The sequence below is a fragment of the Neomonachus schauinslandi genome, chromosome 14 (assembly GCF_002201575.2).
Source record: "Neomonachus schauinslandi chromosome 14, ASM220157v2, whole genome shotgun sequence".
Taxonomy (NCBI): Eukaryota; Metazoa; Chordata; class Mammalia; order Carnivora; family Phocidae; genus Neomonachus; species Neomonachus schauinslandi.
Genome location: NC_058416.1, coordinates 31,126,809 through 31,147,149, shown reverse-complemented (window position 1 = coordinate 31,147,149; position 20,341 = coordinate 31,126,809). Strand labels below are relative to the sequence as shown.

The 20,341-nt window shown below is 35.0% G+C and overlaps 1 protein-coding gene across 1 annotated transcript in view; it reads left to right on the top strand.

Annotated features, from left to right (window-relative positions):
• Positions 1-20,341, top strand: part of PIK3C3 (phosphatidylinositol 3-kinase catalytic subunit type 3) — a 143,065-nt gene that overhangs the window by 30,873 nt on the left and 91,851 nt on the right. Inside the window, exons 5-9 of the mRNA XM_021686322.2 lie at positions 10,890-10,976; positions 12,787-12,882; positions 15,401-15,472; positions 17,985-18,089; positions 18,784-18,876. Of these exons, the coding sequence (XP_021541997.1) occupies positions 10,890-10,976; positions 12,787-12,882; positions 15,401-15,472; positions 17,985-18,089; positions 18,784-18,876 (453 nt within the window). The remainder of the gene's footprint in view (positions 1-10,889; positions 10,977-12,786; positions 12,883-15,400; positions 15,473-17,984; positions 18,090-18,783; positions 18,877-20,341) is intronic.

The following is a 20,341-nucleotide window of genomic DNA, read 5'->3' as shown; positions in this document are numbered from 1 at the left end:
AAGACATTATCTTTTATTTTATACTTTTAAAATTAATAGAACTATCAAAACTGTTGGAAGATTGATTGATTGATTGATTGATTGATTTTAAAGATTTTATTTATTTTTTTGACAGAGAGAGACATAGCGAGAGCAGGAACACAAGCAGGGGGAGTGGGTGAGGGAGAAGCAGGCTTCCCGCAGAGCAGGGAGCCCGATGCGGTACTCGATCCCAGGACCCTGGGATCATGACCTGAGCCGAAGGCAGACGCCTAACGACTGAGCCACCCAGGCGCCCAAAACTGATGGAAGATTTAAATAGTAATGAAATACATTATAACTGGGTAGAAAGACTGGCAGTCAAAACCCCTCATTTTAGCTCTCACAGTGGCTCATTGCATAACCAGCTATTTCTGTATTTGTGGATATTTTTCATTGATAAAAGTGATCAGTTGGACTCCATCTGTCTGTTATATAGGAATCATAAAAATGACATTATTGTTACTATCATCAACACAATGAAAAATAGTAATGAGTATAGTAGAAATGATGTCAAGCTCTCAAAAAAATGAGAACCCCATTTATGTTTTTTGTCTGTCATTAATAATGTACTTTCCTGAGAAGAAACCAGCAGCAACAACAACAAAAACTCCTGTTTTTTAAATGTCTACATTTTGGGGAAAGGAAAGCAGTGGTCAAAAGTGTTAATGAAGACATTTGTTACTTTAAAAACGAAAGAGCAGAATCCTGCTATAAAATTTGAGTTAGGCAGAAGCATCCATTTGGTTTATTTCCTTCCTCAGATCTTTTGTAAATGACAATAATAAGCAACAGAATTATGATGACAGCTGCTGAAATTATTCGAGGCTATGAAACTTGTTCAGTGGCACCACTGACATCATCAAAAATACTTCTTAGCTATAGGTTTTTATATGAATAATAGGTGTAACTTTTATAAACAGCTTATTTGATTTGATTCTGTGTTGCAATTCTTTTTTGTCATAAAAGAAAGATTTGGGAATCTGTTATAAATTTATTCCTAATGATACATGGTAGAATCTTCTTTATCAGTCACTTTGGTTTGCTTACTGTTGTCTAATACTGTCAAAGCTTTTAGATTTGTCTTGAAAGCATTGGCAGCAAGTAGACTAAATTAGTTTTTGTCAGTGTTAAGATTGAGCCCTAAAAGAATATTGATTGATGTTCTATAAATCTGTTGTCTGTCTTTACAGCTATAGTTTCTGCCAGAAAAAAAGGAAGTAACATGCTTTTAAGACTAGATTAATCTCTGAGAAGTTTAACTGAATGAAACTTTTATGATGCAAAACCCACTCTTCCTGAATAAGATTTACATGTAAAGTTTCAAAGTAAAATTGAAGATTTGTAGCTAAGATTTCATTAATCAGGAAGATAGAAACTCCTATGCTTCCTAAGAATTAAATACATAAGTGTATGTACAAAGTCTCAAACACACACACACAGCTCCTTTTTTAATCTTAGCAGTTCAAGTGAATTCTTATATACAACTATATTTGATCTTGAATTATAAATTACTGTATAGCTTGTATTTATTTTGATACAAATAGGACTCATTGTCTTATGTTTATTGAAGAATTGTACATTTTAACAATAGAAATTTATGAGCCATAGTGCTTCATGTGAATGCATTAGCTGACCTATAATGGTATTCTGTTCAACGAATATTTATTAATTTAGCTCAGTTCCAGTTTAGGCTCAGGGAAGTGTTACAGTTGAAAGAGTTATGTTTTGGCCTTTAACTTGAGGGAATTTAGAGGAAGAAGATAATGAGGTAGTTGAATTAAATACCACTTATATAATCATGCTGGAGAAAAGTAGTCTTGTATATGGTAGTAGCCAGCACTTTTATTGGTCAATATTCTCATAAATGTTTCAAGAGAGAAATTTTGAACTTTCACATAGGCTCTGTGAATCTGAAAGTTCTCTTTTTGGTGACAGAGCGGACTGAGTTTTTTTTCATTTAATATTCCAGTGGCAGGAAAAAAAAATACAACTTTGTCATTTTTTTCCCCCTTAGATTCCGTAAGAAAGCATATGTGTATCTGGCCCAAGCATCATCTATTATAGAGCTACATTTTTGGAAGGAAAATCCATTTATCTTGTAACTCTCCTCATAAAGTTTCTTGACATGAGTAAGGTTTGATACATAAAGCTTATAAATATGTCCATATGGGAGTTTTTTAGTAACCACATATTGAAAAATTGTGGTTTTTAATCTGTACAGTTCTTTAGTTGGACCTAGTTGAAAGGCTTTTGGAAGCAATAATTTGAGAGAGAACAATTATATTGATTCCTGGTTTCCATTTTAGATGCTCAAATTAATCAGATAGGTCTTTTTTTTTTGAGTTTTTATTATGAGGTGAAATAACTTCATATAGCATCATCTTTTTTTTTTTTTTAAGTTTTTATGTATTTGACAGAGAAAGACACAGCGAGAGAGAGGGAACACAAGCAGGGGGAGTGGGAGAGGGAGAAGCAGGCTTCCAGCTGAGCAGGGAGCCTGATGCGGGGCGGGGCTCAATCCCAGGACCCTGGGATCATGACCTGAGCTGAAGGCAGACGTTTAAGGACTGAGCCACCCAGGCACCCCTAGCATCATCTTGATTAATGCTAATCTTTAGTGGTTTTCTCAACAGAGATTTCCTCACAATTAATTGTTTTTAAAATAACTTTAGTTTTTAAATAACATTATTTTTTTGAAGTAGAAGATTTTTAGAAGAAGATTGGTAAAGCACAAAGACTATAAAAATCTCTTCTAACCCTCTGCTCAGAAATAGCCATCATTAATATTTTAGTTGATATGTTTTCAGTAATCAAATAAATATATGTGGTATATAAACATATCTGTATTTATTCTTAAACTGGAATCATATTGTGTGTGTGTTTAATTGAATCCTGGTTTTACACTTAATGGTGTTTCAAAATTGTTCCAGGTCATTTAAGATACTTCTACAACATGATTTGTAAAGACCCCAAGAATTTGCATGGTGTGGATGGGTGTGCCATAATGAATTTCAACAGTCCTCTATGGTTGAATATTCAAAATGTTTGCAATTCTGTGCTGTTGTAAAGCCATTATTCACTTTAAATTTTCTATTGGCTTGAAAATCAAAGAGGAGGATTGTTTTTTTGAGTTGTTTTTAGATGGCTTATTTGATTTGCTCATATACTATATTTCCAGGTTATCAGATGTAGTCATAAGGTATATGTAGGTGCTTAAAATCAGGATTAAAGTTTGGTATACATTTTTGAGTTCTTTCATTAGTTATATTCTGTCTTATGTGTTCATCTTGTTTACAGCTAGACACTAAACTTCTTATGCAATCATATCATCTCTTAATAAACAAGAATAACCCCTTTTCAAAGCATCTGTGAATTTGGGCCATGTGTCTGGTATTGTTTGAAAAATACATGTCGATCGACGTCTTTCATAAAGATAGAGTAGGTGTATGAATATGGGAGAAATCGGCCAAGGAATATTTGTAAAGCAGAAATCATTTCTTTCCAGTTTCCTTTTGAGTCAGTGAGTCTCTTCCTCCCCCTCCTCTCCTCTTCCCATTTACCTACTACAGATTTCTGGGCAGACTTGTAATAAATAAACACTGTTTTTCAGTCCTTCTTACTCTTCCCTTTCCTTCTTCAGGCTGTAAGTATAGTGTCTACTATAAGGAAAAATCTAGATGATGATGAACCTCAAGAAAGCTGATTCCCAGTAAGCATCTTATGTATATATAGATTTTCCTATCCTCCACCTTCAAGAGAACTTGATTTATTTAATTAAATATTTATTGAGGACTACCATCTGGTCTTCCTTTAATCCCTGGGCACATGAACATCACTGTTGTGCCGATAGACAACCTGGGAGGTATCATTCTGTTGTTTGGCTGATTCCTTTATCCTTCTAGTCTGGGAGGTATCATTCTGTTTGGCTGATTCCTTTATCCTTCTAGTCTCTGCTTGAATATTACTTTCTTGAGAGCCCTTCTCAAGATCCCCCATTATTTTCTGTCACAGCATCCTGTTCAGTACTTTCATATTACTGCTTCAATTTATAGATACACATATGGTCATTTACCACGTAAGTGACTCATCCCTTCCTACCTTTTAAGTTCTGTGAGGGCAGGGAACTTGCTTCTCTTGTTCAACATTCTGTGTTTACTTTCAGTGCAGAGGACCTAATGGAAGTTTGCAGCTTACAGTAGCAATCAAGTAATACATAATTATGTTGAGAGTATATAAATAATAGGGAAAAGTGACCCAACGGCATGAATCATTTTCTCCAGCTTCCTTTTGAGTGTTAACCCCCTCTCCCCTGATACCATGTTTCCCATCCACTCTCCAAAGCTCTTAAGCAGAATTCTGAAGCATACAAACATTTGTTTTCCATCTGTCACCCTTTTACACTAGAAGGCCTTTCAAAATATATTCATTGAGTGGATAAGTGCTGGGTTCTATCAACCATCATAGCTCTAGTGCTCAAGAAGCTTATAGTCTAATAGGGCAGATATGAATCTATCTAGTAAGACATAAGGAGAGATGAACTGTAAGTTGTGATCATGGGAGTCTATATTCCCAGGGATAACTGTCAGGTTTGACATTTGTTTTCCCAGCTATGCTTAGTTGATATACAGTGCAGCACTTGTATTGAACACCCAGGAATCTGAGACATTGTTTCCGTCTTCGCATTTAGTCTGACAGTGCATGGTTGGTACTCCAGGCAGTTTCCTGGACATGCTGTTATTTGGGTCTTAAAGATTCTTCTATATAAATGGCCTTTAAAACTCATTGCTGTAATTTTTGGAGAAGTTAGAGCTCAGTAATTATGGTACTATTTCTGTGACAGTGGGCTTCTCTTCTGAGTTCTGTGTGTCTTATGAATTTTGTGGAAACCTGTGTTAGAAAGTGAGAATGGCACTTTTATTGTTTTCTTAACCTATCTCTCCTTCCTAGGATGGGCGCCCTGATGAGGATTATTTCTTCACAAGCAATTTGAAGCAGATTGTACTAGTTTTATCCTGCTGTTTAACAGAATGCAGATTTCTTCTTTTGAAAGATCTAGGTCACTGACATTTCAGACCTAAAATGAAAATATACATTGTTAAAGTTCATATTTGTTTTTTAGTTTCTGTGGAAGTACCCAGACTGGAGACAGCTAGCAGCTGCTTTGGACTGGTGAAAACCACCCAAGTCTGTCTCCATCGTTATCAGCACCTATAGGAAATGAAGTGACATAGATGATGGTCTAATTATGGCAGCTGCTTATACGATGCATAAGTGCTTTATAATTTTATAAAAATTTTTAGAGAAATTTTCCATCTAGTATTTAATCATTTCATCTGTATTGAGTGAGTCTTCAAAGTAAAATGCCTTATGGTTTGAAGAACTGGAAAGGTGGCTGGAGTATAGCATGTCAGTTGGAGTTGTGGGAGATTATTTTGGAGAGGAAGGCAGGGCTAATAATTTAGGAATTGTGATAGCTAATTCTAGGCTTTCCCTATTGCCTGAAGTCCAGCCAAGAGCTGACTGCCATCTCCAGATTCTTTCCCACAGCTCTTTTGCAATTGAGCAGTCAACTGTATTGTATGTTTGGACTTTCCAATAAGTAAATGCTGTACTAGCTAGTCTCCAAAGATGACCCTCAGTGAAACATGCCTCTCAGTACTCATACTTCCATTCCACATTGGGATATGCACTAGCTCTGTGACTTTTTATTTTTATTTTTTTACACTTTAAAAAATTTAAATTCTGTTAATTAACATATAGCATATTACTAGTTTTAGAGGTAGAGTTCAGTGATTCATCAGTTGCATATAACAACCAGTGCTCATCACATGCCTTCTTAATATCCATGACCCAGTTGCCCCATACCCCCACCCTCCTCCCCTCCAGCATCCCTCAGTTTGTTTCCTATGATTAAGAGTCTCTTATGGTTGGGCGCCTGGGTGGCTCAGTTGGTTAAGCGACTGCCTTCGGCTCAGGTCATGATCCTGGAGTCCCTGGATCGAGTCCCGCATCGGGCTCCCTGCTCAGCGGGGAGGCTGCTTCTCCCTCTGACCCTCCCCCCTCTCATGTGCTCTCTCTCTCATTCTCTCTCTCTCAAATAAATAAATAAAATCTTAAAAAAAAAAAAAGAGTCTCTTATGGTTCATCTCCCTCTCTTGATTTCGTCTTGTTTTATTTTTCCCTCCTTTCCCCTATGCTCCTCTGTTTTGTTTGTTAAATTCTATACATTGAGTGGAATCATATGGTAATTGTGTTTCTCTGATTGGCTTATTTGGCTTAGCATAATACCCTCTGATTCTATCCACGTTGTTGCAAATGGCAAGATTTCATTTTTTGATGGCCGAGTAGTATTCCACTGTATATATATACCACATCTTCTTTATCCATTCATCTGTCAGTGGACATCTGGACTCTTTCCATAGTTTGCCTATTGTGAACATTCCTGCTATAAACATGGGGGTGCAGGTGTACCTTTGGATCACTACATTTGTATCTTTGGGGTAAATACCTAGTAGTGCGATTGCTGGGTTGTAGGGGCTCTGTGACTTTTTTTAAACTAATACAGTCCATCTGAAGTGATGCTATGCCTGTTCCAGGCCTGAACGTTAAGACAGTTTGATAGCTTCTCTGTTTTTGCACTGTTGGGAACAGTGAGCCATATGTAAGAAGTTTGGGTATCCTGTTGGACTGCTTGTACTGAAAGACCACCTGGAGAGGGAGCAGCGCTGAGTGTACATGCAGAAAGAGAGGGGCCCAACCACCCCGGTTTCCCAGCTGAGCCCACATTTTCCCACAAAGGTATTAGAAATGTGAGTGAAGGGCCACCTGGGTGGCTCAATTGTTAAGCATCTGCCTTCAGCTCAGGTCATGATCCCGGGGTCCTGGGATTGAGCCCCACATTGGGCTCCCTGCTCGGCGGGAAGCCTGCTTCTCCCTCTCCACTCCCTCTGCTTGTGTTCCTTCTATCGCTGTGTCTCTCTCTGTCAAATAAATAAATAAAATCTTTAAAAAAAAAAAAGTGAGTGAAGCTATCTTGGACATTCTAGCTCCAGCCACCAAAATGACGTAGTCTCATGAGAGACTGTTGGCCATTAGGAAAAAAAAAATCTAGATGTCCCACGAGAAGATGGCTTCTTGACTTCTCCAGGAATCATGAGAAATAATAAGCTGATTATTGTTTTAAGGCACTCAGTTTTGGGGTGCTTTGTTACATAGTAATAAATAAATAGTGCAGGTGGCTAAGTGGACATTTTGAGTGACAACTTTCCAATTCTGCAGTTTAAACTTAAACCAGAGCCAGCAAAATGCTTAGTCCCTGTTTTGTATGAGAAATTAATACTAAGCGCTTAGGTTGCCTTATTCTTTCTCATTTAGAGATTACCTCAGGTGAAAAGAAATTTGTTATTTGGAAGAAAGCTAAGCTGATATTTTTATATTACAATGATCTTCAAATGTTTTTATATGAAGTCACTGTTTTCACTTCTGAAATAGTATGACCACATAGTTGTGATGAGAGTTTCTTAGTTGAAGAAGATAAAGAATATTGATGGTGAAGATTTTTAGTTCTTTGAGAGATAATTGATGGCAGTGTTTGGCATTCTTGTAGGAATACCATCATAACATATATAATGGAAAGGAAGATGACCGATAAATACTAACTATTGTGTAAGGCTTTGCTGCTCAGTTTTGCTTTATGCTATGAGCTTGTTTAAAAAGAAAGAGAGGTTTTGAAACATGAATAATGATGTATTTAAATTACACTTTCTAAGACAAAATCTTCTTCCAATTTGAGAACCTTGGAAATTGTCTTGAATTCTCTGTGGATTTGAAGCGTCAGTGTATTATTTAATTTCTGAAACCAAAGGTGGTAGATTGGTATGTAACATCTTCAGAGGGCTCTACCAACTGAACCTCCAGAAATTATTTTCTTACTACTAATTCTTCTTTATTGTTAATGCTTTAATCACTGCTTCTTAAAATTAAAACATGCTTGCACACCTATACCCTTAAATCTTGGAGTATCAAATTATAGGCCTCAGAGAAATGCCTTACTGTATGTAACTTATATTTTATAATTTTTTTTAGATTGAGAGATGGGAAGGAAATAGACAAAATAGTTTATTTCCCATTTGAGAAACTGTTCTTATTATAAATCTCTCTCTTCATAATCAAAATATAAGAAATGTAGAACATGGAGATACTTTTAGGAAAGGCTTCATTATTTTTTAACATGTTTAAATGGCAGATTGTGGGCCTTTAAACAATTTTTAAGTTTTTTTTTCCTAAAAAATATAATGATTAGTCTCTAGCCAAGTCCATTTCTTATCCTGATAGTTGTATATAGTTTCTGTTACATACAAAAATGTATCAAATGCAAATGTGACGTTACTATCCTTTTTTTTTTTTTGACTTGTAAAGATGTTATTTTTATAGAGCCGTTTTATGTTCACAGCAATATTAAAAGGAAGGTACAGAGAGTTCTCATATGCTGTCTGTCCCCATACCTGCATAGTGTCCCCCATTATCAGCATCCCCCACTAGAGTGGTACATTTGTTATAACTGATGAATCTGCACTGACACATCATAGTCACCCAAAGTTCATAGTTTTCCCCAGGGTTCACTCTTGGTGTTGTGCATCTTTGGGTTTGGACAAACATAGAGTGACACTTATCCATCATTATAGTATTTTTTTTTTTTTAGATTATTTATTTATTTGAGAGAGAGAGAGACAAAGATAGCAACAGAGAGCATGAGCGAGAAGAGCGAGCACGAGGGGGGAGGAGAGGGAGAAGCAGGCTCCCCGCTGAGCAGGGAGCTGGATGCGGGGCTCAATCCCAGAACCCTGGGATCATGACCTGAGCTGAAGGCAGACACTTAACTGACTGAGCCACCCAGGTGCCCCTATCCATCATTATAGTATTATACAGGGTAGCTTCACTGCCCTAAAAGTTCTCTGCCACCTATTTATTCTTCTTCCCCCTGCTAACCCCAGGCAACCGATTATATTTTTATTGTCTCCAGACTTTTACCTTTTCCAGAATGTCATATAGTTGGAATCCTACAGTATGTGGTTTTTCCAGGTTGGCTTCTCTCAGTAATATATACTTTACGTTCCTCCATATCTTTTTATGGTTTGATAGCTCCTTTCTTTTCAGCACTGAATAATATTCCATCGTCTGAATGTACCACATTTGTCTATTCACCTATGAAGGACATCTTAATTCTTGCAAGTACTGGTGGTTCTGAATAAATCTGCTGTAAATATCCATGTTCAGGCTTTTGTGTGGACATGTTTTCAGCTCATTTGGGTGAATACCAAGGAATGCAATTCTTGGATCGTATGGTAAGAGTATATTTAATTTGTAAGAAGATGCCACACTGTCTTTCAAAGTGGCTGTTCTATTTTACATTACCAATGTAGCAGTGAATTCCCAGCAGTGAATGAGACTTCCTGTTGCTCCACATTCTCATCTGTATTTGGTGTTGTAGGTGTTTACAGATTTTGGCCATTTTAATAGGTGTTTAGTGGTGTCTTGTTTTAATTTGCATTTCCTTGACATATTGCTCATTTGCCATCTATGTGTCTTCTTTGATGAGCTGTCCATTAAGGTTCTTTGGCACATTTTTCTTAGCCAGGTTGCTTAATTTCTAATTGAATTTTAAGTGTTCTTTGTATATTTTGGATAACAGTCCTTTATCAAGTGTGTCTTTTGCAAATATTTTCTTCTGATCTGTGACGTAGTGTCTTGATAGTGTCTTTCACAGAGCAGAAGTTTTTAATTCTAATGAAGTCCAGCTTGTCAATGATTTCTTTCATGGATTGTGCCTTTGTGTTGCATTTAAAAAATCATCTCTATACCCAAGTTCATCTAGATTTTATCCTATGTTATCTTCTAGGAGTTTTATAATTTTGCATTTTACGTTTAGGTGATCCATTTGATGTAATTTTTGTGTGTAAGTTCCTTGTCTAGTTCCTTTTTTTTTTTTTTCATGTGGAACTCTCATTTGTTCCAAAACCATTTGTTGAAAAGTCTTTGTTCCATTATATTGCCCCTGCTCCTTTGCCAAAGATCTAGTGACTCCTTTTATGGCATCTATTTCTGGGTTTTCTCTTCTGCTCCATTGATTTGTTTATTTATTCTTTTGCGAAAACCAAACTGTCTTGATTATTGTAACTCCATATTAAGTCTTGAAGTTGGGTAGTGTCAGTCCTTCAGTTTTTTTGTTCTTCAATACTGTGTTGGCAGTTTTGGTCTTTTGCCTCTCCATATTAACTTTAGAATCAGTTTGTTGATATCTATAAAATGTCTTGCTGGGATTCTGACTGAGATTGTACTGAATCTATAGATCAAGTTGGGAAGTACTGACATCTTGACTGTTTTGAGTCTTTCTATCCATGAACAGAATATCTCTCCATTTATTTAGTTCTTTGATTTTGTTCCATAGATTTTTATAGTTTTCTTCATATAGATCATGTTTTGTTAGATTCATACCAGTTTCATTTTTGGGGTGCTAATGTAAAATGGTATTGTGTTTTTAATTTCAAATTCGACTTGTTTATTGTTGGTATATAGGAAAGAGATTGACTTTCTTTTGTTAACCTTGTATCCTACAACTTTGCCATAATTGCTTATTAGTTCCTGGAGTTTTTGACCTTTCTTTGTTTATATCTACATAGATGATTGTGTCATCTGCAAATAAATACAGTTTTATTTCTTTCTTCACCATTTGTATACCATTTATTTCCTTTTTATTGTCTTATTGTATTAGTTAGTACTTCCAGTATCATGTTGATGGTCATTACCATTTTTATCCTCCTTTCTGTGAAATCTGTGTTAAAATTTTCTTCATTATATTTGTTCTGCAGCTCACCAAAGCACATCGACAAGGGCACATGGTGAAAGTAGATTGGCTGGACAGATTGACATTTAGAGAAATAGAAATGATAAATGAGGTGGGTTGTATCCCTTTTTTTTTCCCCCCAAATAGTTTTCCCAGATGTCTAAGTCAGGATTTTTTAAGAAGCATTGTTTATTGCCAGGTTATCTCACAAATGTGAGAACATTGAGAATAACCTGTAGTTGTGAGTTTTGTGTTAATAATTGGAAAACTTGGGATATCTGTTTTTCTTATTTTTTTTTAAAGATTTTATTTATTTATTTATTTATTTGAGAGAGAGAGAGAGAGAGAAACAACATGAGAGGGGAGAGGGTCAGAGGGAGAAGCACCCCGCTGAGCCAGGAGCCCGATGTGGGATTCGATCCCAGGACCCTGGGATCATGACCTGAGCCGAAGGCAGTCACTTAACCAACTGAGGCACCCAGGTGCCCTGTTTTTCTTATCTTTTAATGTTATATTGAACCATGAAGTAGGCAGTGGCCATCGTAAGTGTACTAAGTATTATACAAGTGAAGCTGGTATTAAGCTTGATGCTTCACTTGTGTGTTCTCTCTCCATTTGGCAGCTTATGTTTAGGTTCAGTTCAGTATTGGATTCTTTCAACACAGTGCTGCCCCTTTACTTCAGTTACCTTAAGTCACTGTTAGTAATCCCTGTCCCCAGTTAAGATACTATGTGTTTTATGTGCTATACTACATATAAGACTCTGCATCCTTAGTAAAGTTACATGGTTCAAAGTCATTTATTTGTTTCTTGATCTTGTTTATTGGTCTAGAATATGTTTAATTAAAAGATGGCTTCCATGAAAGTTTCCAAAAGTTAAAACAAAATTTTTTCTTTTTTATATATTTATACTGAAATACTAGATGTGTGGCTTAACATTCTGTGTCTGGAGAGTAGAAAGAACAATTATTTTAATCACATTAGCAGAGAGAAATATCAGTTTTTGTGATATGCCTAATTTATTGTGATCACCACAGGGCATAACTGACTTATTTTATATTCTCTGAATGATTTTTAGTGGGTTGAAAGAGAGAGAAATTTTAATTTTATAACGAACACTTATAAAAGTTAAATTCTACTATTGTGCATTTTTTAAAAAAAAATTAGTTGTGTTTAACAGTGTTTATATTCAGTATGAATAAACTGGGCTTCTTTTCTAAATTTATTCATAATACACTCTCATATACCGAAACTGAAAGAAAAATTTACTTTTTTGAATGTTTATAATAGTCACATTCCTAAAATAGTTAAATAAAAATGTTTACTTATATTTTTCTGCTCTTCAACTTAGATAGCCTTTGGTATAGAAAAGGCAGTGTTAGGGCTCACTTTGTCGAGCCCTACTCACCTTTTCCACCCCTGCTCTTTGAAAGATAGGAGAGCATTGCCATTACCATAATTCGACTATAATATGTGTCATAAAGCTCTATAATTTAAGTGATTTCTTTAGACCTTTATGATTTTATATATAAAGATTTAAAGCCATTTTTAAAACTGGTTTAAGATTTATCACCCTTTTAGACTTCTTTTATTTTCACTTTATTATTGTCCTAGTGTTTCCTTTTTTTTAAGGGGACATGTTGTTGTGTTGGAGAAAAAGTAACTATTCCCCACTATGTTTAAAGTATATTGATAAAAATTTACAAATGATTGCCAGTTATCTTAAGACCACTTACAAATTGTGAAAAACTTGTGAAGGTTGTTTATGATAATGAAAGAAAAATTTGTTATGGTTTGAAGTTGTACTTGATAGATCATGTATTACTGAATTGGAAATAATGATGCATACCGCTCCTTTAAGGGAATGTCAAAGATCATGATTTTTCATAAAAAACTCTCTTTTTTTTTGTTTTTTTTTTTAGAGTGAGAAACGAAGTTCTAATTTCATGTACTTGATGGTTGAGTTTCGATGTGTCAAGTGTGATGATAAGGAATATGGTATTGTTTATTATGAAAAGGTATTTGCCTTGGAACTGTTTATGGTCTCTAAAGTAGAGGGGAGGGGATACATTAAAAAGAGTTCCTGTTGTACCTGCTGAGATGAATTCTTTGGTTGCAGGATAGCAGCAGACAGCTGTCAGCAGCCGCTGTTTGTATATACACAAGTCAGATCATGGAGCTACAACAAGATTACGAAAGCCGATCATTCATGTAATGCAGTTCTGGGTTCCAGAAGTCAATAAATATGCAACAGATTAAAAACTTTTTGATTAATTGCTCTGCAAATTGGCAAGTAGGGCATTAAAGCAATAGCTTTATTAGCAATTAGTATTCATTTGAAAAATAAAAAGGGAATCTGTTTTTAAGTGATAAGCTGTTGAAAGTTAAGGGTATGCTTACTATTTGAATTTGTATATATAATGGGTGACCCTAACGTAAGTATGCTTATGAAAGACGTCCTAAATGTATATTTATATAATAAATGCAGAATTAAAAAAAACATGTTTTCAGTAGGCTGGGTGATAACAAGTATGTACTTAATGGATTGGCTCTGGTCTGCTCATTATCCAAAAGAAAGTAGTTGTGTGTTTGATATGTAGCTACTTGAAAAATATCTTGTGCCTTAAATGCTTGTTGAAGGGTCTTAATTTAAGGACTATAGAAAGAATTGCATGCGTAGTTCAGAACTACATAAACCAGGTATTATTGTGGAAATACTTAGGTGCTTAAATCAGTGTGAGTGAGGACAGACTTTTGATACATGGCATAATGGAATAATATTTCTTCTAGTATATAGCTAAGCTTATATGCAGTATATTTGTTTATTAGAAGCAACACTTCTAAATTATATTTATGCTGTAGTGTTATTTATTAAAGCTGTCATAGTGATTTTTTAAAATACACATTTTTTCATAACTGTAAGTTACTACTTGAAAGAAGTTTTCATAATGGAGTTTTAGGGTTTGTGTAGTTAATTTATGATCATTTTTCTGGTACTTTTCAAGTTAACACATATTTTTTTCTCTTTAGCTTCTATCCCTTCCCTTTAGTAAAAGGTTAGGAAAAGTTAACTTGTTTCAGTTTTTTATTTTGTAAATGATAGTCTTTGGTAAAAAGAAGTTAGGAAGATAGACTATTTAACATTGCTTATTAATTCATTAGAAAAACTACATTAAAAAGAAGGGGAAATATAGGTGAGTGAAATTGTTTTGTCACTTTAATAAAATCACATTTTACATTTTATACTATATGTAATTAAATGCATTATTTCTTGTCCCTATGCGGTTTATATTGCAAAAACATGCTAGTGGAAATGGTACTTTCAAACATAAGAGATGTGAAGAATCGTTTGAAAGACAGCTTTGATAATAGATGAAATAATAACAGAATAAAAATTAGAAGAATTTCAAGTATTTTTGAAAAGGTTCTTGACCCCTTTCTACTGCTTCTTGAAAATTGCTTGTAAATTAATGCCTGTCTACCTACCCTGTCATATTTCCACTTAGTGTAAAGATTGCTGGGCCAGTGTATTGAATCTAATGGAAATAGACTTTCTTGTCACCTGTCTTTTGTGACAGATAGCCTTAGTGAAGATTACTTGTCACAGTTGGGCTGATAAATGTGTTTTCTGGTGTTGTGACTGAGAACCAGCCTGTTAAACAACGGCTGTGGGAATTTGTGGTTTTCTGTAAGACTCAATTACTGAACTAAAGTCAAGTCCCAATACTTCCCTTCTTTCAGTCTCTCCTGATTTGGTTGCACGCATCTAACACTGGAAATACTAGCATTTGGAAATTGACAGAAAAGCTTGATGCGAAGTGTACAGTTGTGAGGAAATGAATTTTGACCTTGATTAGTTTAGCATTTTCCAGTATGTATGCAGTGACATTTATTATACTGAATTACCAAAAATGGTAATACCAACAAAATAAGGCAGCTTTGTTTCTTAAGAATTGATGGATTAATTCTTCTTATTCAAGTTTGCATTGTATTGAGTAGAAGCAATGCTGCTGAGTCTCTAGCTGTGTATAAATTTCAGTAACATTAACTCCATGCTTAAAATCCAACTTCTTTGGATGGAACTCAGTTGTGATAATTTGAAAAATTACCAACATCTACTTAGTAGTTTTTGCAAATGATGCAACACATCCCTTGTGCCATAATTTATACTTTGTGGTTTCTTGTTCTAAGTTTGAAAATTAGGACATACTATTTTTGACCTGCTAGCATTATAAACAAAGTTAAAAATAACTGACAAAAACAATCTACTGATTTCTAGACCTCATATATCTAAAAACTGTAACAAGTTTTTATTGTTAGATTTTATTTTTCCCAAATATTTCATCAGCAACAACAGGTAAAAAATGGATATATATATATTAAAATACAGTTGAAAGAAAATGCTTTTTTAAAAGGGAGGAATGATGTTCATTAAATAGAACTAAAATACATTGGAGTGTACATTAGCATGTATTATTTCTTACCATTTGGTTAAATTTTGTTAATTTTTTTTTAACTTACTACACCGTAATCCAGGATGGTGATGAGTCATCTCCAATTTTAACAAGCTTTGAGATAGTAAAGGTTCCTGACCCTCAGATGTCTATGGTGAGTTATTGCCAGATTTCTTATGAAAGTGCTTTTCTCCAGAGTGATTATGACTTGGATTCACAGCATACACTTTCTTTTAAGAAAGTATATCTGAAACTAACTCAGTTATCTAAAAGTGATTTGTAAGTCCATTTTTAGCCATCTGGAATCAGGTTCAGGTGGAACTTTTATAATATCAACATCTAAAAATATGGTCAGGGTAGTATAGTGTTGGGGAACCATTTATTTGAATTATTGGAAGAGTTAGGGGATGTAGTCTTGAAGTGAGAACTTGGGGAACAGGTACTTGAAAGATTGTCATCATATGGGAGGGGAGTTTGTTTATACCAGGATGTAACACTGGGTTCAATGGATGGGAATGTTAGGGAGAGTGATTTTGTTGAAAAAAATCTGGAAGATCGTTGTAGCTACTAGAACTGTTTAATTTGGATCATGGTGACTTGGATGATTTTGAGATAGCCATCTATGGAATTTTTGAGATGATAGTTCGGGGCTATTAAACAGGAAGAATTCTTAACTTTGCAACAGAGGTTTAATGAGATGACTTTAAATTTAGAAAGTTTCAGGCAAAAGATCATTTTCGTAGCATAATAGATACCATGATATTCACACAACTCGTGACATCACCCTGAACCATTTTATTCTTATTTTTTATGTTTATAATTGGATTAGTTACCTTCCTAATCAGACCAAAGTGAATTTAAAGTAGCATATTGGAAGATAAAAGCATGATGAGGGAGGTAAAGACAGGTCATTAAAACAGGAAGTAATGACCGATGGCCCAACCTCAAAGGAACAGACAGGGGAAAAAGAGTATAAAAAATTAGAAGAAAACGCAACTTGGGAATTTTTTGGAAACAAACATCCTAAATATGATAAAGGTGACATTTCATCATTGGAACATAGTGCTGGGGAACTGATTAGCCATTTGGAAAAAGATAAAATTAAATCAGACCCATACCTCACATCATACCCATAAAGAAAAATTCCAAATAGATCAGGGATTGGATTTAAGTACTAAAAAAAAAACGAAGCCTTACTAGTACTTTACTTTAGTGTAGGGAAACACTTCTAACAATGACTCAAAATCCAGAGGCAGTAAAAGAAGTGATTAATAAATTTGACTACATTAAAAAAATTGCATGGCAAAACACTGTAATAAAGTCAAAAGACAATAGACAAACTGGAAGAAACTTTTTTTTTTTTTTAAAGATTTTATTTATTTGACAGAGAGACACAGCGAGAGAGGGAACACAAGCAGGGGGAGTGGGAGAGGGAGAAGCAGGGAGCCCGATGCGGGGCTCGATCCCAGGACCTGGAATCATGACCTGAGCCGAAGGCAGCCGCTTAACGACTGAGCCACCCAGGTGCCCCTGGAAGAAACTCTTCTTGCCATACATCACAAAGGGATAAATAGCTAATATATGGAGAATTCTTAAAAACAAGTGACAGGGGCGCCTGGGTGGCTCAGTTGGTTAAGCGACTGCCTTTGGCTCAGGTCATGATCCTGGAGTCCTAGGATTGAGTCCTGCATCAGGGTCCCTGCTCAGCAGGGAGTCTGCTTCTCCCTCTGACCCTCCCCTGTCTTGTGCTCTCTCTGTTTCATTCTCTCTCTCAAATAAATAAATAAAATCTTAAAAAAAAAAAAGTACATGGATAATGCCCTTTAAAAACAAACAAACAAACAAAAAAACAAGTGACAAAGCAGCAAAAAACTAATTGAAGGGAGAAAGACATGAGAAGACAGTTCACACATGCAAAAATAAGTAAAATAAATCTCTTTAAGCAAAGAGTGTATGTTCAAAACTAATGATTTTGGCCATAGGTAAAATAGTTCACACTAAATATGTGTATATTCAACCATTATGGTCATTGTCCCTGTCGTCAGTCACTACTGGCAGTTGAACTGTTAAGATGATAGTACAGTGATATCCCAAGGTCACTAGTAGCTCATAGGAAGAGGGAATGCTTTAGTCTGGGTTGTCAGGGAGGATTTTAGAGTGAAGGTTTTCTCTGAGTGGGTAGAGGATGTGAAAACCTTGAATATATGGAGAATGAGGGGTATTATGAGATGTTTTAAGAAGCTGGAATGGTAAATGCTTATTATGGCACTAGTGAAGCATAAGGCATGTTTAGTTTCCCTATCACAAAATGGTGATTTTTTTTTCCAATTTAATTTTCTTTTTTTTTTTTTTTAAGATTTATTTATTTATTTTAGAGAGAGAATGGAGGGAGGGACAGAGGGAAAGAATCTTCAAGCAGACTCCCCTCTGGGGGTGGAGCCCGATGCGGGGCTCGATCTCAGGACCTATGAAATCATGACCTGAGATGAAAAAAATGGTGATATTTTTAAAGAAATACATAGGGACAAAAGTTGTAACTAGAATAAAATGTTAAGTATTATAAAATGGTCTTAAGTAAGCAACTGTTTATTTTTGCATTTCTAATTGGCTGTTGAAACTTTTGATGACATTTACATAATCGATTAATATTTATAAATAATTTATAGGAGAATTTAGTTGAGAGCAAACACCACAAGCTTGCCCGGAGTTTAAGAAGTGGACCTTCTGACCATGATCTCAAACCTAATGCTGCCACAAGAGATCAACTAAATGTAAGAGAATTTATAAACTATTAATATAAAAAAATGAAACATGTAATTTGGTTGCAACTGATCTGATAACCACTTCATTTGGAAGTGATTCAGGTGCATGTTTTTTTCCAGGGTAATGAAATCTGTATAATAATTTCAACAAATTTGCTTTTTCTGTAGTTTTTGTTTCTGGTTTTTTTTTTTTAAATCATTTTGGGACTAAGAAAATATATTAACACTGGAGGCAGAGCTACAAATAGTATATACTTTCTTGATATAGCTGTCTTAGAAACTGGCCCTAAGGTATTGTCTGAGAGAAGTCTTGGTGTGCACACGTGCGTTGTGTGTGTTGACTTGATAGGGAAAATGTTTATTGTTTATAACAATATCTGTAACTAACTCAGTTATCTAAAAGGGGACTTTTGTTATTTTGATTTGGTTTATTTTTGGTTGAATGAAATGAGCTCTGTAGTTACAGATTTTTATATGGAGTGTGACTTTTTAAGTTTCGTCTTTTTCTCCCCCTGCACTCCAATAATATCCTTTTTAGACTATTAAGTACAGCAAATTTAGTTTTATTCTGCTGCATGTACATTGTCCCTACTTCTATAAAAGTTCTATTATAGAAATATTTAAATAAGTGAAAAATTTTTAATGAAATGGAAATAGGAAGAATATATTTGACAAAAGTAGTTTTTTTTTTTCTTTGTTGTAGATTATTGTGAGTTATCCACCAACCAAGCAACTTACATATGAAGAACAAGATCTTGTTTGGAAGTTTAGATATTATCTTACTAATCAAGAAAAAGTGAGTATCTTGAATATTTTTATATATCAGATTTATCTGTAAACTTTGTTGCTATTGAATAAGATGAAGTTAAACTGCCATGGAAATAGAGTGTTACTGTCAAATTAAAAACAAATGTTATAGGGCAATATGTATGATACCTTATTTTTTTAAATATTACAAAGGGTATATACACAAAGACACAGGTACCAGTTTGTTGGTGCCAGATTATGCATAGATGCATAGTGTGAATGGGTTAAGTCAGAGAGACTTGGGTTCAGTTTCTGGCACTTGTACGTATTCTTACTATGTAAGGTTAGGAGAATTGCTTTGGAAGCTTGGTTGACACCCCTAGACATTTGCTTTTCTTAATGAAACCAAGGAATTGATGAAGTTTCTGGAGAGAGAATTATGATAAATTAGTCAGCAGTAGATTTGGGTCTGGAGACTTGGTTCTGAGTCTTACTACTGCCTCTAAGAAGCTTTTTGACTACTAGCCTATCACTTCACCTGTCTGAATTTTAGTTTTTCATATATAATATGAGTGGATTAAATAATTGTGAACTTCTAAGTCTCTTTTAGTACTTAAAGTAGCCTGTAATTTCTTAGAACATAGGTTCAAGGATTAACTCTTAAGATAGAGTAATAATAACTGGTATCTATTCACCAGCCATGGTGTGCCAGGGATCTTTTCAGTCACACAACAACCCCACAGTATCAGTGTTAATGTTGGTGTTCTACAGATGAGGAGACCCATGCAGCAGCACAGAGCTTACAGATGCTACCTCTTAATGTGCTCACATCTCTGAGTTAGAAGCAAACTCAGTCAGGGAAGCCATAGAAAAGTGGACTGTAGAGAAAATATTTGCAACATTATGCATGTGCCTCAGCCGTTCTGCAACGTGTTGGGGACAAAACATAGAAGTGTCAGGAAAACTAATATCTGTCAGAAAGCTATTATATAATTATATAAGAATGAATGGATATGTTTTACAATCTCATGAGACAGTCTTTAGCTGCTTTGTTGAACTTGTTTTTCTGAAACAATTGCATTTCTTTTAGTTTCTGAAATAAAGATAAAAATTCATTTGCAGCTCATCTTAACTCTCCAGCTTTTCTTCTTTATCTTTTATTGATGCCTGGGGAAATTCTTTGTAGATGAATCATATTAACTCTTCTTTAACATCCTTAATAAGAGTGAGAGAAGAATTTTAAATTTACTGTAGCTTTGAGTGTTATTCTCTTCATCATTGCAAAAAAGGAAATATTCATCAGTAGAAACTGAGGTTGTGATTCTGTGTTTTATAAAAAGATTGAGTTAGTACATGAGACTCAGTTAAATGAAGAATAACCTTGGTCCCAGCAATTGCATCTTGAATGTAGCACAGTGTTTTCTAAAATATACAGCGAGATATTGAATTAAACCTGTTAGAATGTATGGGTTCAAGAAGCATAGAGAAGATTTACAGAGCAGAACTGCCTTAGA